The 16,468-nt window shown below is 47.3% G+C and overlaps 2 protein-coding genes across 2 annotated transcripts in view; one reads left to right on the forward strand and one right to left on the reverse strand.

The window, feature by feature from the left end:
- The window catches only part of TCP11L2 (t-complex 11 like 2), a 68,999-nt gene that overhangs the window by 24,723 nt on the left and 27,808 nt on the right, over positions 1–16,468 (reverse strand). The gene's annotated exons all lie outside the window — the stretch shown is intronic.
- On the forward strand, positions 541–7,219 carry CKAP4 (cytoskeleton associated protein 4). Its single transcript, XM_075501953.1, has 2 exons — positions 541–990; positions 5,710–7,219. Exons 1-2 carry the CDS (start codon positions 634–636, stop codon positions 7,039–7,041), a joined length of 1,689 nt encoding a protein of 562 aa, XP_075358068.1. The 5' UTR covers positions 541–633; the 3' UTR covers positions 7,042–7,219.

Genomic DNA, 16,468 nt, shown 5'->3' on the forward strand with positions numbered 1-16,468 from the left:
ACCAGCCTGATGCCAAGTCTCTGCTCTAGGGGCACTAGAGACAGGGCGGTGGGTTGCGTACGGAGAACACAACTTTTTCTCCACGCCTTGCTCTCGGAGCTTGCTACAATCCTATCAGCCGAAATCACAATCAAGCAAAACAGAAGTTGCAGGAGGCGGGAGCCTTCTGCGCTCTGCCACCAAAACTACACGCAGGACTAAAAACCGGCAGCGGGACGGAGCTGGGCTTGGGGACGCCTGGGGGCCGCGGACTGCGAGAGGGGAAGGCCCGGCGCACCCCGCTCTGACACCCCCGGGCCGGGTTCCGCGGGCAGGCGTGGCCGAGGCGGCCCCGCTCGGGGGAGAGAGGGTCTGTCACCCCGGGGCTGGGCGGGGGCTGCCGCTCCGCCCTGGCCGCCGCTGCCCCGTCCCGCTGCCTCCCTCGGGACGGGGCCGAACCCGTGTGCGTGGCGGCTCCCCCCGGGAGGGACGGGGGCCGTCCCCGTGTGCGTGGCGGCTCCCCGGGGCGGGGGCCGGGGCGGGGCGGGGAGCGCGGCGCTGCCCGGGCCGGCGCCCCCGCCCTCCCTCCATCCCTCCCTCCCTCGCCCGCTCCCGCTGCTCCCGCTCCGCGCACGACGGCGGCGGCGTCCCGCCATGTCGGCCGCCAAGCACCGGGGCCCTAAGGGGGGCAGCCCGCCCGCCGCCGCCGCCAACGATCGGGGCGCGCAGCCCGGCGGCGCCGAGGAGGCGGCGGCGAAGAAGCCGGCGGCGGCGGCTCACGGCCGGGGCGGCAGGGCCGCCGCGGGGGGCGGGGGGGGCCGCTCCGGCGCTGGCCCCCGCCGCGGCTGGGCGCTGCTGCTGGGCGCCGCGGTGGTGCTGGGCGCCGCGCTGCCCGCCGGCTGGTACGTGCGGCAGCTGCGGGAGGAGGTCGGGCGGAGCGCCCGGGAGAGGGAGGCCTCCGGCCGGCAGCGGCAGGAGCTGGCCGCCACCCTGGACGCCGTGGTGCAGAAGGTAGCGCGGCGCCGGGCACCGTCGGGGGGCGGGCGGCGTGCCTCCGTGCCTCCGGGGCCGCTCCGCGGTGGCGGCGCCGGGAAGGGGCGGGATGGGGCGTGGGGACCGTCGGGGCGCTCGGCATTACTCGGCGGGGCGGGGGGCAGCAGCCGCCCCTGCTGGAGGGGGGCCACGGGGGTTCAATCCTTAAATCAGCAGCCGCGCAGCGCTCGGTAGCCCGGCTTGCGGGAAAGCAAACGTGTCCCATTTCCCCCCTCCGCCTCTCCCCCTCCGTGCTCCCTCCGTAAAGATGCTTTCATAGCATTAGAGGGACAAATCGAGTCTGCGCCGCGGTCTTCCCAGCGCCTGCAAACGTGGCCTCGGTAAAGCGAGAAATCCCTGGCAGGCAGCGCAGAGCGCGGCCGGGGCGGGGCGGGGCGGGACCCCGCGGCGGGCGGGCGGCGCCCGGGACAGCCCGCAGCGGCGGCCGCAGCCGGCTCTTTGCCCGGCTTGCTCTTCCAGGGCTTGGGCGTGAAGCCATTTTATGTAATGCAGTCAGCACGCTTACGTGTTGGCAGAAGCGCAGACCTGCCGTTTCGAGAGCCTGCTGGCGGTAATTTTATATCTTCGACTGTCGCAAATCATTTAAAACCGAGCGTGGCAGATGGGCTGCTCTTTGTCGCCGCGTCGAGCGGGCAGGTGGGCGTGCCAAGGGAGATGGTGCGGCAGCGCGGTTGGACGTGGCAGGATCCTGCCTCGACATCCCTGTGCGCTTTAGAAAAGAAAACCTGTGCCAGCATCGCCGAACAGCAGAGGCCGTGCCAGAAACGCCGCTCCTGCCGTACTCTGCCTTCCACGTTCCTGCCTCTGTCTGAGGGAGTGAGACTTGCGGTGTTGGTGGCAGTCCAGGACTGCAGAAGCACTGTGAAGTTGTTGGCAAAGGGTGTGGCTCAAACAAAGCAAAAGAAATGCTCATTTCCCTCCTCTTTTTTTTCACTCAGGCCTTATTGGCCCCCAAGCTAGAGTTTCACAAGTGGCACTGTCCATCTGGGTATGTCTTAGGGTGCCTAAAACCTTTAAAAAGTGGCATATGTGAAGGCATATCATCAACATATAATCAAGCTCCTGTCTAGGGAGTAGGTAAATTGTTTGGAAAGCAGTATGTAAAGTTACGACTGAGTCAGATCAAAGAAAAGGAAATTCTTGTCCCAGCTTGACTGCTTTCTGCACAGTGAGCTGTGCAGATTCCCTGTATTCCCTGCAAGCTTGGGCCCTGGCCAGTGCGGGGGGGACAGGGCGGTGGGACAGGCGCTGGCAGAGATCCTCCGCCTGTTCCGTGGTGCTCCTGGCAGCATGGCGGCCTGCACACATGGAGTTTGTAGGGTCAGTCTTGGTGTTTCCTCTCCCTGACAAGCAGGAGGAAAAGGAAAACTCGCATGAAGGGAGAAAAGGGTTGTAAAATGCAGAACTATAGTGTCATTTCTGAAGCTAATTTTAAATCCTGGGGGTTTTACTCACTGATAACTGGGCTGTGATTTGAACTAGCAAGGGTTGTTGTTTTTTCTTGGTTTTTAAGGCATTTTTACAGACTCTTTGTATGCAGGAAGACATTGCAATGGCAGGACATACAGGACATAAGATTACAATACATGAATATAGAACCCAGATGTATGTGTAATATATAAGCCCTTCCAAGCATAGGAATGGGTACAATTTGCTGCCTCCATCTCTGTGGTGTTGCAGAAAATCCTAGGTATATGTTGCATGTTCTAGGAGAGAGGTGTATACCAGAAGTTTATAAATAGTTTGTTTCAAAGAGAACTGAAACTATTTGCCTGCATATAGCAGATGGCCCATGTTAGACATCCAGTAGTGCAAGAATAAAATTCGGGGGAAGAGATCACGCAGAGTTTCGATGTAACCCTTGAAAGCTTTACTTGCTGTGGTTTAGTGTTGTCTTTACAGAAGAATGTACTTGAGGGAGAGGAGACCATTGCTTTACAAAAGTGTAGGGTCCTGCGTTGTACTTTCGGAGTGCTGTCAGTGCAGGCTGCTGTGTGGAACTGGCTTTCCCCTTCGGTCTTTTACTGCAGAGAGCTCCTGTCAGGAGTAAGCGTTATATAAACTCATCTGCTTTACACATCAGCAGTAGGAGGAGAAAGGAAATGATGTGGAAGTTTAGTCTTTAATATAGCACAATTCTCAGAGAGGCCAAGGTCGTTTGGTGATTTGAACTAGTGATTTGAACACAAGATAGTATGACCAGTTACAGAAGACTTAGTTGTTAGCTATAGACATTTTTATGTGCTATTTATGATGTTAAACCTTTCAAGGGCTATGGTTTCAAACCTTAACCAGCCATGAACACCAAACAGGCAAACTCACATGTAGGTGCACACACAAACCAACTGTGTAATGAATATGAACTATTACTCTGAAGTTGTGAGTTTTACCCCTCTCGTGCAATTTGGGCCCTGGTGGCTCTTGGTTAGGACAGATCAGATTAGAAGCTGGTCTAATCTGAAGACCATTTTATTATATCAGAGCTCTCTGATCTTCAAGTGGCTGGCCCAGCTGGAAGTATAGGAGAATAGCTTCAAGTTACACCATGAGCATTGCCCAAATGCAGTGGAGGAGCAGGTATAAAGTACTTCCACTGCAGGGGGTGGGATGGCTCTCTGTCAAACCTACAGCAGTGGAGACCTCCTGGCCCTCTGGAGAGTTCTCCTGGGCATTTCTGATGCCTTTTCTTAGACTAACATTTGAAGATGGTTAATTGCAAATACGAATTCAGTGATTTGGTTGGAATGTGTCAAAGGAAAATAAATTCTGTCATAAGAGGGGGAGGGAGGAGAACTTTCCTGTGCTCTCTTTCTAGATTTCTGAAGTCCATTTATAGTGATAGAGAAAAAGCTCTATGTGGAAAAAATCAGAATGAATGACAGCTAAGACGTAATGAAAATGAGGTTGGTAAGTCTGTGTAATGGCTGGTGTCCTGCTGCAATACATATGGTAGTACTACCTGCTCCCCCCCCCCAGCTCATTTCTAGTTTCGTATGTGAGCACTAGAGAATACAAGTATAGGAATGGAAAGTCATTACAAACCTTTTTACATAAGAGGAGGGAAAAGGAAGTAATCTTTATGGGTATCCTTCAAACTGCGGGGATCTATTGGAGCAAGGGCAAGTCTTGTGGCCAAACTCTACAGTCCTTCCACAGTGTAGACTTCCATGAAAACCAAGGAGGATTTGGCCTGGGATTTAGTCTTGCAAAAATACATGTGAATAACTTAATTTCTAATTAGTAAGTCTGTTAGGTCTTTTGAGATTAATTTCTTGGTTCAGAGGCTGACTGGGAACTACTGGAGCCTCCTTCAGTGAAAAAGGAAAAAAAAAAGGAAGCTCTGTATATTTCTTTCTAAGAACATATAAAATATACTTCCGTCTGTTTATAAAATAAAACCACCCCTCCAGCTGTGTATCTAATCAGTAAACATGGCAGCCCGTGTGGCATGACTGATTAATATACCCCTCAGACACAGGGAGTAGCATGAGGCAAGGCAACATGCATTACTCAGCACTTGCCATACTGCCAAAGCCTTGAGGTATTTTCTACGTGATGGATTCCTGTTGCAGCCAGTGGGAGTTCTTGCATTGCTTTACAAAGTTTAAAAAAATACAACCCACACATGCACAAAATGATTTCTCCACAGTCTTGAGACTGATATTCTGCTTGGCCTCGAAATTAAGTAACATATGCTTCCGCATTGGTGTGCCTGGATCTTACATTTAAATGTGAGAGTAAATTAATGTGGTTGCCGCTCACCCCTTGACCTTTTCCCTCTTGCCGCTACTAAAACCAGCTATAGTTTTTGCAGTTGGGAAGCTTAATAGCATGCCTCATCCAGTGGTAACAACTTTCTGTATTAACCTGAGATAGATGCAAGTCAGTCCACTTGGCAGCTGCTAGGGCTTTGTTCTCTGCCTGTGTCCATACATGTGCCCTTGTTCACTAAGAGCATGTGGGTGTATGCATGTGTGTGAATAATGGGTTACTAAGTATTTAGAACATTAAAGCCTTTCTGTGGTTTTGTATCTTAAAAAATAGTTAACAAGAAAAATCTGTGTCCCCATTTATGTCTAGGAGCAGTAAAATGTCATGATTACTACTCCCATTTCCTAGCCATTTCCAGCTCCCCTTTCCCCCTATTTTTTCCTGTTACTCTTCCTTGTCTACTTTGAAACTTCTTTCATGTTTAGGAATTGGCCTTGGGTATGATTGCCTGCTAAAGTCTAATCCCAGCTTTTCTGTATTCAGAAGCTGATGCCAGATGTTCTTTAGGGTTTTTTTCCCCCTCCATTTCCTCCCTTACAGGCTTGTGGCCCATAGAACCAGGAATCGTAGAGGGGAGGGATGGCTCAGGGGTCCAGATGCAGACTCTGGAGACTTGAGTTTGATTTTCACTGCGACAGATTTCCTGGATCATCTGTGGCAGGTCAGTGAGGCCACAGATCCTCAGCAGAAGATGTATGTATCTATAGAGCTGTAAGGGTCTAGATGCTGGGCTTTTTGTGCCTCCCATATCTGTATGCCATAGGGTCACCTCAGGTAGGCAGCATGAAGGATTGCAAGGTGATCATTTCATATGGTAAGAAGGGCCATAAGGATCTTGGACACAAAGGGTAAGGATGTAGGTAAGGATGAAATTGTGGGTATTAACCATGTGGATTTCTGTTTTAGGTGCGTTCCCTTCAATCCACATTTGGAGAATTTGAATCCATGATGAAAATTGCTCAGCAGAAGCAGGAGGTTACTGAGAAGGCTGTTAAACAAGGGGAGAGTGAAATAAACCGGATCAGTGAAGTGCTTCAGAAGCTGCAAAATGAAATTTTGAAAGACTTGTCTGATGGCATCCACATGGTGAAGGATGCAAGGGAACGAGACTTCACATCTCTGGAGAACACAGTGGAAGAGAGACTAACAGAGCTAACCAAGTCTATAAATGATAACATTGCTGTATTCACTGAAGTCCAGCAAAGGAGCCAAGATGAAATCAACAATATGAAAGCAAAGGTTGATTCACTAAAAGAGTCAGATGTGTATAAACATGAAATTAAGGTGCTAAAAGATGCTTTTGATGAGATACAAGCGTCACTGAAAACCAAAGAAAAGGACATAGAGACCTTGAAGAGTACAATAGACTCCATGGAGTCTGATGTCTATACTGAAGTGAAAGAGCTAGTCAACCTCAAACAAGAACATGAGAAATTCAAAGAGGCTGCGGACACGGAACACCTTTCATTAAAAGCTTTACAAGAGAAAGTTCTGAGAGCTGAGAATTCTATTATGCAGCTCCCTAGTGACATTAAGAGGCTCGATGAAGATTTACTGCAAGTTAAAGCTGACCTCAACAAATGGGAAGAAAATGAACTCTTCAGAAAAGCATTAGAAACTTTTGGGAAGAACAGTGAAGGACTAGAGTCTCGATTGAGGGACATAGAAGACAGCCTGGAGTCTCTAACTTCTGTCGCTGCTCAAAACAGTGAGAAGTTGCAATCTTTCCTTTTTGAGGAGGCAGAATACGAGAATAAGCTCAGTACCCTAGAACAAAGCATTACTGCTCTTCAGGGGATCTCAGATATGGATGTAACTTCAATCACAGATGCTGTGAAAAATCTTGGTGAATCACAGACCTCACTGTACAATGACATGGAAAACTTGAGGAGAAGCATCAGTGACCTGCCATCCTCCAGTGCTCTTCAGGATGTCCAGAAGCAAATTAGTACTTTGTTGGATCAAGGAAGTCTTCAGACAGGTCAAGCACATTCTGAAGGCTATCTTGAAAAATTTTCTTCTGTGGAAGGCTCTGTAGATGAACTGAGATCTTCTGTCAGCCAGTTTGATTCCGATTTGAAAATGATAAGAACTGCAGTGGATAGTTTAGTCTCCTACTCGGTGAAAATTGAAAATAATGAGAACAACTTGGAGTCTGTGAAGAGCTCAATAGATGACCTGAGGAATGATCTGGAAAGGTTGTTTGTGAAAGTAGAAAAAATACATGAAAAAGTTTAGGCAGCAGTGCTCCTTGTGCAAATAATGGATTAAGGAGAATAGCTTTTGTATGCCGAGTTTTTTACTCTTTTTAAAAGCAATTTGATACCTCCAAAGAGAATAAGAATACTTTAATAATAGAGGCAGTTCTGCTTATTTCCTTTATTTCTCTTTTGTGTAGTGTTTGTTTTTTTTTTTTTTAAGAAAACATGAGTTTAGTTGGGGGTTGAGTTTCTAAGGGCTCATCTTCTCTATAAAGTTGTACCGCTGTAACTGTAGTGGTGTAACTAGGGCACTACAGCCTCGTTAGCATGGGCACATATGTAATGGCATGAAGGTGTTTCACACTATGACACTAGATATCCCACACAGAAGGGCTACAGCTGTTCTGGTACGAAAAGCATACTGCTGTACACGCTGAGAATTTTACTGGTATGTTTTGGTCTAAGAAACAAATGAACAAAACTACACCCCTTTCTTAAACTGTTTAGATGGGTAAACTTAAGCACGGACCAGGTTTGAAGCAACTCATCCTTCTCTGCAGTTTGGGACTCAGCCATGTGGTCAGTGTACCAGGTGCCAGTTGAGCTGTAGTATATTTCTGTGAGTCCTTAATCTGTACCAAGGAGCTAACAAGGGGTTAGCTGAACCCCCCAAAAGGAAGGTTTGAGGTAAGTGGCATTGCCTGCGGCTAAGACCCAAGAGAGGTGTTCCACCGCGTGGCTGGAAAGATTCATTTTTTGTGATCACAGGCTTCTTTGCCAGCATCTTCAGCTGCTGGTGTAGAAGACCAGTGCTTAGAAGGGACATCTGAATGATGGGATTAGTTTCAAGAGCATACAGTATTATTTCTGTTGTCTTTTTGGGCTGTTTACATGAGGAGGCTGTTGTCTTTCCTGGAAAGGCCTCATTTGTCTGTGATACAGGATGTTCTGTAAAAATGATCACAAATTTGAATAAGGAAAGAGAAGGACTAAAATTGCACCTCTCGTGTTCCATGTATAGCAAGCATGCTAACGATAATGGTACACTCCAAAACACACAAGGGGGAAAATCACCATGAAATCAGCAGAATTGCTTCTAAGGTGTATACATTTCCAAGTTTTCACACAGCTGACAGTGACCTGAACTGTTACATATTCAGGACTTGGTGCCTGATTCTTGTCACCATTGTCACTGGGTGTCTGCCTGGGGCACTGGTAGCAAAGGATCCTTCTAGGAACTGGCTGAGAGTGAGGAAAAAGTGTCATAATTCTCTAGATGTTAATTTTCTCATGGAGCTTTCTTGGTTTTCTGTCTTTTTGGAAAGGGTTTCTAATATCCCTCCTTTTAAAGTTTACTTTTGAACTTTATCCAAAGATTTGGTAAAGGGGTCTGCACACAGATACCTTGGAAATAGGTTGTGTGCATCATGCCCACCTCAGCCTGCACTAGCCAGATCCATGGCTACATTAGAAGAATTCCTAGAAACAGCACCTCCCGAAGTGGTGTGCTTGTGGGAACAGCGTAGGTGAAAAGGAGTTCTCCTAGGTAAATAAGATACTGAATCATATCTAGTGTTGTTCCCACTGTAAACAGGAAAGAATTGCTGGCACAGAAAGAGGGACCCATGGCATTAAGGTAACTGTTGTCACTGTTGGAACTGCACTGTTCTTTGTTGACTTCTCAAGTTCTTGAACAATGTTGTTTAGGTTACTGTGAAATGAACTGTATGGCTTATTTGCGGTATTTTTAATACATAATAAACATTGGGAATATTCTTTGCACCTTTTTTTGATTGCTGCTTACTTAACGTTGTGTTTCCCAGGATGCTTCCAGTGGGGAACAGGAAAGGGCGTGGGGGAAGAACCATCCCTATACTTGTTCTCAGCTTTCATTGGGGAATGTGGAGGCAGTCTTACCTGTTGTGGTTACAGAGGAACTCTTGAAAACAGAATTTGAGTCAGATCAGTGCAGTGGTGTTGACCACCGGGCTCAGAAGCCCAAGATGATAGTTGTGAGGTGTGAAATACGTGATTTATGCAATGAATGCCAGACACTGCCAGCAATGCCTTGGTAAGACTTTCACAATGTCCAAAGCATATATAACAGAAATAATGTACAGAATGGATCTATATAATCTTTCCAAAGTGGCTGCTCCTTTTGCATAGCTTTGGATGCTGGATTGCAAGGCCCATAAACTGATACCATCTTCAAGATGGATACCTGGCTTTCAAAAGTTTGGGAAAGGGTGATTTTAGGAGTATGGGCATCATCATGTGTGGCAATTCCTGAGGCCAAATTCATAGAGGTAGGTAATCGCTGTTATTAGACTACCTATATGTTCAACAAAAGAGGTGAACACACAAGCCCTTCCGTCTAAAAGAGATTCAACATAACCTGGTGATGGGAAGCTGGCCATGAGCACGCAGTGGCTTTGGACATGTGACGAAGGAACTTAAAGAGGCTGTAAAGCCAGCAGTGCAGCTGGGCCAAATTGGATCTCAAAGATTAAATGAAAAATTACTAGTTATGCCTCTAGTAACTTAAATTCTATGTCAAACTATTGAAATGACTTATTTCACTAAATAATAATAATTCTCCGTAAATAATAATGTGGCTGGAGGCAGGCACAGCAGCAAGGATCCCTTGGTGGGCTGGAGGTTCAGCTTTTCTACATGGCTTGACAGCCTCATCGAACACAAACACTTCCCGATTCCCTCATAAATGCTCACAGAGCACATCCTGTCCCCGTGCTGCTCTTCACCGTTGTTTTTATACTTTCCAATAAAAGCAGTGGAGAAGGTCTCAAGCAAGACATAGTCTATGCTGCCAATGTTCTTTTACATTATTAGTAGTTCATCGATAACGTGCTGTTAAGAGTAACAAATTTCAACAGAAACTGTCCACCTGATTGATGAGGTATTGATCGAGCCAGTTCATTAGCATTTGTCTTCATTTTCAGCTCTCATCTTATAAATGGAGAAGCTATTACGCTGCGGCACTGTAGAGTTGATCATAGTTGGAAGGGCTTGCCCAAATATCTACACTGGCAAACGTGATGGAGATAAATCTTGTGCTGCTGCAGGAACTTCTCCTAGTAGGGCTTCGACCACCGCCTCGAGTGAACTAACCCGTAACAGCAAGAAGAGTTGCTGGTGGCCTAAGTGTGTATGTTAGAGGTTTTATTAAAACATGGATCAGTGATTTAGTCTTTTTACCATGTTATTGGACAGAACGCAAAGCTGCAAAGAAGTACTACAGGAAAGCTGCAAAGAACAACTACAGGAAAAAAGGCTTTCTGAGATGTACAAACACCACAATAGCCTTAAAACACCCAGCGTGGGCCCTCCGTTCTACTCGGCACTGCCAAGGACACTCTCTGTCCGGTTTGGGGCACTTCCGAGCAGGGTGTGGCCGAGCTGGAGGGACACTCGAAGAGGAAAATTATGATAATGATTTGAGGTAAAATGTTCTAGGGAAAAGAGACTGAACAACTGGGACCGTTTAGACTTGAAAAAAGCGGAGGAAGGATCGAAGGGAAAAGAGGAATGAAAATTATAAACCACCTTCAAGTACCTGAAAGGCTGTTCGGGAACAAGAACGAAGCCATTTGCTTATTGCGGAGGGGGCGAGGCGCTACAGGCGGGAAGGCCGCAGTGAGGGGCGAGGATGGCGGCGCGGCGCGGAGAGGCCGGGCAGCCTCAGACAGGCAAAAGCTTTGCTGGCACCGAAGCGGCCGCCGCTTCTGCCGCTGCCGCAGGCCGGGCAGGGAGTCCCGCTGAGGGCGCAGCCCGGGATGCGAGGCACGCTGCAGCCGCCGCGGCGGGGCCGGTAGCGGGGCCGGCAGCGGGGCCGGTAGCGGGGCCGGCAGCGGGGCCGGCAGCGGGGCCGGCAGCGGGGCCGGTAGCGGGGCAGGGCGGCGGGCGGTGGCGGCGGCGGGCGCCCTCCGGTGGCGGTGGCGCGGCGCGACAGCCGGCGGCTCGGGGAGGGCTGTGAGCCTGCCTGCCCGCCCGTCCGTCCGTCCGTCCGTCCGTCTGTCCGACCCACTGGAATGCCTTCCCTGGGCAGGGGCCGGGAAGAGGCCCAGCCTGCCGCCTCCTGCTTGCACGGGCCGGGCGCCAGCTGCCCCCATCTCCCTTCGCCGGGTCCCACAGCGGCACCCACTCGTGTGCCGTGTTGCATCCCCTCCTTACGTGGTCTCATCCCCCCGAGAAAACCTTCCTCCAGTGCTGGGCTGATTCTAGAAGCAAGTGCCACTTACTCTGCCCAAGGTAGCCATTTTGCTAATAACTGATCCCTGGCCCGTTTGTTCTGTCATCGACTGCTCAGCGTATAGATGTTTAGGGAGGGGGGAGCTGTGGCTGTTTTGGTTTTAATATCGGCTGTATAGGATATTTAGCACCGTGAGATGCTAACCCTCGTTGGTCCTCTGAGTGCTTGTACATTGCTGCTCCCCTGCCCTTCCTGAGGCATCGTCAGCCTCCGCCAACCATGAGCAGATATTCACGGATATCAGACATGCAGAGTCAGAATATTTACACGCAGGACTTTATCGACACTTATTTGTAAATCCTGGCGTGAGATGGTCAAAAAGCATATAAAGCAAATCCCTTTCCCAAGAAGCCCTTTGGTCTAACACTGACCAAGGATGCTCAAAGAGTAATTCTGCCTTGGAAACCAAAGCAAAAAGTATTATTTTCTGCTTGCTCACATAGCAAAACATCTCCAGAATCTCTAGTATACAATATTTTGCAAGTTCCCAATATAATATATCTTCTCAGGAGTCAATGCTTGCTCATGCACTGAGAAAAGGAACTCAGAAATCTCTTTATAAGAGCAGAGCCTCATGGTTCCTGCATTTATAATGCAAATACTAAACCCTGGAGCTATTCAGAGCTAATGCAGCATCACAGTTGTAGCCTGCTAGACCTCAGACAAAGAGATCCCTGAACTCTGCTTTTTTTTTTTTTTTTTGTACTGGAGCTTATGTAGCAGGTGGTTCTTTGGCTGATACGGATACACAAATAATACATCTCAAAATACTTTCCAAGACGATGCTATCTAGATGCTCAGCTTAGCATTGGAGGACAAATCCTTTCTCAAGTGACTCTGATTTCACTGTGAGAGGAATAAAAGCCAAAGAAGCAATTTCTCATTTTGCTCCGTATCCTGTTTAGAAAAAAATAATTTAGATGAAATACTCCTGCGCCCCACCCTGGTGTCCATCCACAATTCTAGAGGAAGAAGCTAGTTCAAATAAGGCCGGCTTTGTTCCACTCAGAAGAAAGATTATCCTTTGGCACTCTCTAGATGTAAATATGTCACGTTCCTGTGGATAATCCTTTCCTGTCAATGCTGCTTAGGTTGGGGCTGGGATGGGGTCCTACAGTTATGAGTAAGGATGGAAAACATAACAAGCAGAGAAAGAATCAGTGTTACCTTGAAACTCTGTTTCAATTTTTTTTTAGTGCACTGACTTTCAAACTAAATTCTGATAATGTTTTCTTTTCCCCTCCTTTCTCCCTTTTAACTGAACTTCCCATCAATATATACATGTCAGGGGGATGCAGAATATGATGTTTAAATATTATTTGCTTTACGGTAATAATTTGAAGCCACAAGCAAAAACAGGGCTTGAGATGATAGCCACTGCAAAGCCACCTGTTTAGAGCGAGCACTGCAAGAGACACCATCTAAATAAATGAGTTGATGTCCTTGTCAGGACAGTGGCAGGTAAAAACAAAAGATTGCAGTTCCCAGAGTGTGTTTGGATAGGTCACACTTTGGTGTCACTCAGGCCAAAACATCTTTCCGCCAAGTACTTCCCTGCCCTGGGAACTCAAAATGCTCCGCACATGGGAGCGGGATCCAACCTGCAAGGTGTTCTGCCTGGGAGCCAGAGACCCGGGAAGGGCAGCAGGCTACCTCCGAGCTGCGCAGCCTGGGAAGCCTCGCTCGGATGACCTTTGCGGACTGGTCAAAGTCTGTAAATTGAAAACAGTGAGGTCTTAAAGAAAATTTCCGATCAGATGGGAAACTTAGAAGTTATGGAGAGACAAGGGTCCTGATCCAGAGCCCACTGAGGTCGGTAGCTACACTCCCATTTCCTTTCCTGGTACAAAATCAAGGCCTAAGCACTTCGCCAAAGCCACACTGAAAACGCATAGTATACCCAGCAATGATTTCCAGTACCTAAAGCTCCAAAAATCCTCTCCTTTCCTTCAAGTGCATCAGAGCTGCCTACCGGAACACCTAATAGCTAACAGATCTTCCCATACTGAGAGAGCCTTTCCTTTTTGAAGTCCCCTTCTCAGGGTCTGGACACAGCAGCGTAAGAACATTATCAAAGGAGGTGGTACAGTCTTGTACGGTTTATGGTATAAATGAATATGGTTTATGGTGTTGGGGAAGGAGGCTGGGCCTCAAGGCATATTCACTAGCTATTTCTGTTCAGAAGATTGCAAACATTAACAGTACAGACAGGCCAATGCTCATCATTAAGCTCCAGAGTAAACACGTAACTGAGGGACAACCTTCTTGATGCTATTGTTTCCAGCTGCCTGGAGTTTCAGGCAGAGCAGCTACGCTGGCCCACGTTCAGCTGATGCCTTCAGAGATCCCATCACAACCCTCAGAGCTAGAAACAAAAGAGACATTGGCTGATCTGAATGTAGCGCCCTGAGTGAATGAAACTGTTGTTATTCCTACGTCATGCGTATAACGCCATCGCCCAGAGGTTCAAATCCTATCCTAACAGGCGCTGGGTGAGAAGACTTATTTATGCACCTGTCCACCACCAATGCTCTGGGCACCAAACCGCTCTCCCAATGGCATATTTTGTATGTGGAGCTCCAGCACCCCATTCTGATCATTTTTGCCTCATCCCCATACCAGATTTCTAACATCATACATTCAGGTCTGAAGATGGTATATTGTTCTTAGCACTTTCATTAAGTATTACACATTCTTAGGATGGTTTCTAAGAGAGGGAAAAATCCCTCAGTTCTGTCTAATGTGTTCAACATTTAAAAATAAGATATGCAGGAAAAAGAGCAGCTTTTCCATTCAGGAAGGAGATATTTGTATTGCTAAAAATAGCCCTACTAAGCTTTCGTGAACATGAGATTGATGGAAGGATAATTAACGTTTGCTGGAGTCTGAATCCTTACAGATAATTAACTGAGGAGGTAATAACCTCTTAGACCCATGAAAAATACCTCTGTACTTTAATGTGTTCAGTGATCAAACTGCATTACAGCATCCCAGAAGAATGTCACAGCCTTCCAGTGAATGAAGGTTGGTGGCACGACTGGAAAAAGCCCGGTACCTCCTCCCTAAGTCATTGGGGTTTTAAAGCTGCAGCAGCTGTAGAGACAGCAGGATGACTCCTCATGGCCTCCTTTGGGTTCAGGGGAACCTCCTTTGATTAAGCCAGGCCAGGACATCGTAGACCCTTCAAAATGTATTATCACACATGCACTTTTGGGTTATCCTGTAACAACATGGGGAAAAATTTAGCTGTGGAGCTGTAGGAAGTGAGGGTGCAGGCTACATTTGTCCTTTGTGTCACTGTTCCCTCCCTCCGCTGTATAGTCACATAAGAGACTACCTGCTCAGAGGAGCTGATCAACCAAAGACAGCAGAGGGACGAAGACGAGGTGTGCTAAAGCAATGTGGCACACAGCAGAGAGACCAACCAATCCAGGTGGCTGGTGGCAACCACTGCGCCTGTTACATTTTTATAGTGTTAACTTTTAAGTGTTTCTGCACCTTCCTCTCCCTGCCTTCTGTGGGATCACATCTTTCATGCGATATGATCTGAGGCCTATGGACATGGATAGATCCTTCTCTGTCGATTTCCATAGTAATTGGATGAGTTTTGTGTGGGATAGGGATAGGGGAAGGTGAAGAATTCAGTTAGAAAGCAAAATTTACAAGGACCAAATAGAACAGATATCTACTGCTTTCCAGCCTCCAGCCCCATTACATATTTTCCAGTGTTTGGGGAGCTTTATTACTTTATAACTTTTTCCAGGGCAAAGAATCTTCTATTTCTTCTGTCCATTCTTTCAGTATGGACAGGGAATACTTATAATGCAGTTAGCAATAGACAGTGGTATTATTTATTAAATACAACCCTCAAAAATAGTTTTTGGTTCAGGTCACGCAAGAAGATCAAGGACTTTAAGCATTGCAACTAAGTGCTCCAGAAGCGCTGGCAGCTCCATAATGCAAGACAGAAATCATGTGTTTGAACTTTCTAGAATTAGTGTATTTTAACCAAAGTCCACAGGAATCACCAAAGGATGGGGGGGGGGTTGCATTTAGATTTCACTCATTTGTTCATCCAGTTTGGGGGGTCACTACTCACATGCAATCTTGCTGTTGTAGTAGAAGCTCTGCAAATACTTTTGGCAGAGAAGTATGTGTCCCATATTAAAGTCTTAGGGTCATGCCCCTTGCAGCATGCATGCTGACTCTCTGCTTAACATGGCTCAGTGATGCAGCTCTTGTGCATGTGAAGGTCTGTCCCCAAACCTCAAATAGCTGGAGTAAAGGCTGAATCTATCCAAGAGTCCTAACTACATTGTCCTTTGTTCAGATCCTGATTTCCTTCACTTCCTTCACAAAGCTCTTCAGCTTCCTTAGTTTTGCTATTTCACATTTATTAGAACTGGTATAATTTACTACTTTACCTAAAATTAATTCAGTAACAGAGCTGCTGTTTCAAATGGTTGCACAGAGCTAAATCCCTGTTTGTGAAAGTATTTGAACTGTAAAAAGAAGCACATCTATTAAAAAGAGGTTTTGGAGTGTTCTTTATTGTTCCTTTCAATTTCTCTCATGTCACCGTAACAGAAAGTTATCCTCCTCCTGAAGAGCAATGAAATAAATCTAAGTGCTTACAGTCTTCATTGCACAACCCAAGTTCAGGACTAGGTGTGCTTTCTTGCTTTGGCAAAAGGGAAGCGAACTGAGAAAAGATGCACTGTAGCAAGTGAAGTTCAGTGTTTGCATTTTTGTCTGAACTATTTAGAAGCAGCCAGGTGGTTAGTACAGCCCTGATTTCAACATTTCCTGGACAAAATTTGGAGATAAATTTGTCTCAGGATGATGGCTGAGGCTAGCAATCTGCACTTGCTTCCTGCAAAAAGGAATCAAGAATGCAACAAGCAAATGTACATCGCCACGTTCGTCAGTGAATCCAGCCAACCTCAACACCGTTGCCTGCAAAAGGGAAGGGAGTTTCAGAGGGTGTAGCTATACTGTATCTTGAGTGTGAGCCCAAACTTCATTCATGCCTAAACTGTTTGGAAAAAAGCCTGTGCTCAGGAATGGGGTTTAGTATGTACTTGAGCAGAGGAGCCCAGAGGAGCTCCTTTCCTTCCCTCCCTTCCAGTCTGCAACCAAGAAGCAGAAGCAGAGATTTACTATGGGTTTATACAGGCCAAGGGGGCCTGGGGGC

This window comes from Mycteria americana, chromosome 1, assembly GCF_035582795.1.
Source record: "Mycteria americana isolate JAX WOST 10 ecotype Jacksonville Zoo and Gardens chromosome 1, USCA_MyAme_1.0, whole genome shotgun sequence".
In the NCBI taxonomy this organism is placed as follows: Eukaryota; Metazoa; Chordata; class Aves; order Ciconiiformes; family Ciconiidae; genus Mycteria; species Mycteria americana.

Excerpts from the sequence above, each read along its gene's own strand:
- CKAP4 (XM_075501953.1), top strand. The coding sequence starts at position 634 with ATGTCGGCCGCCAAGCACCGGGGCCCTAAGGGGGGCAGCCCGCCCGCC. Across the intron at positions 991-5,709 it reads TGGACGCCGTGGTGCAGAAG|GTGCGTTCCCTTCAATCCAC; the intron begins GTAGCGCGGCGC and ends TTTCTGTTTTAG.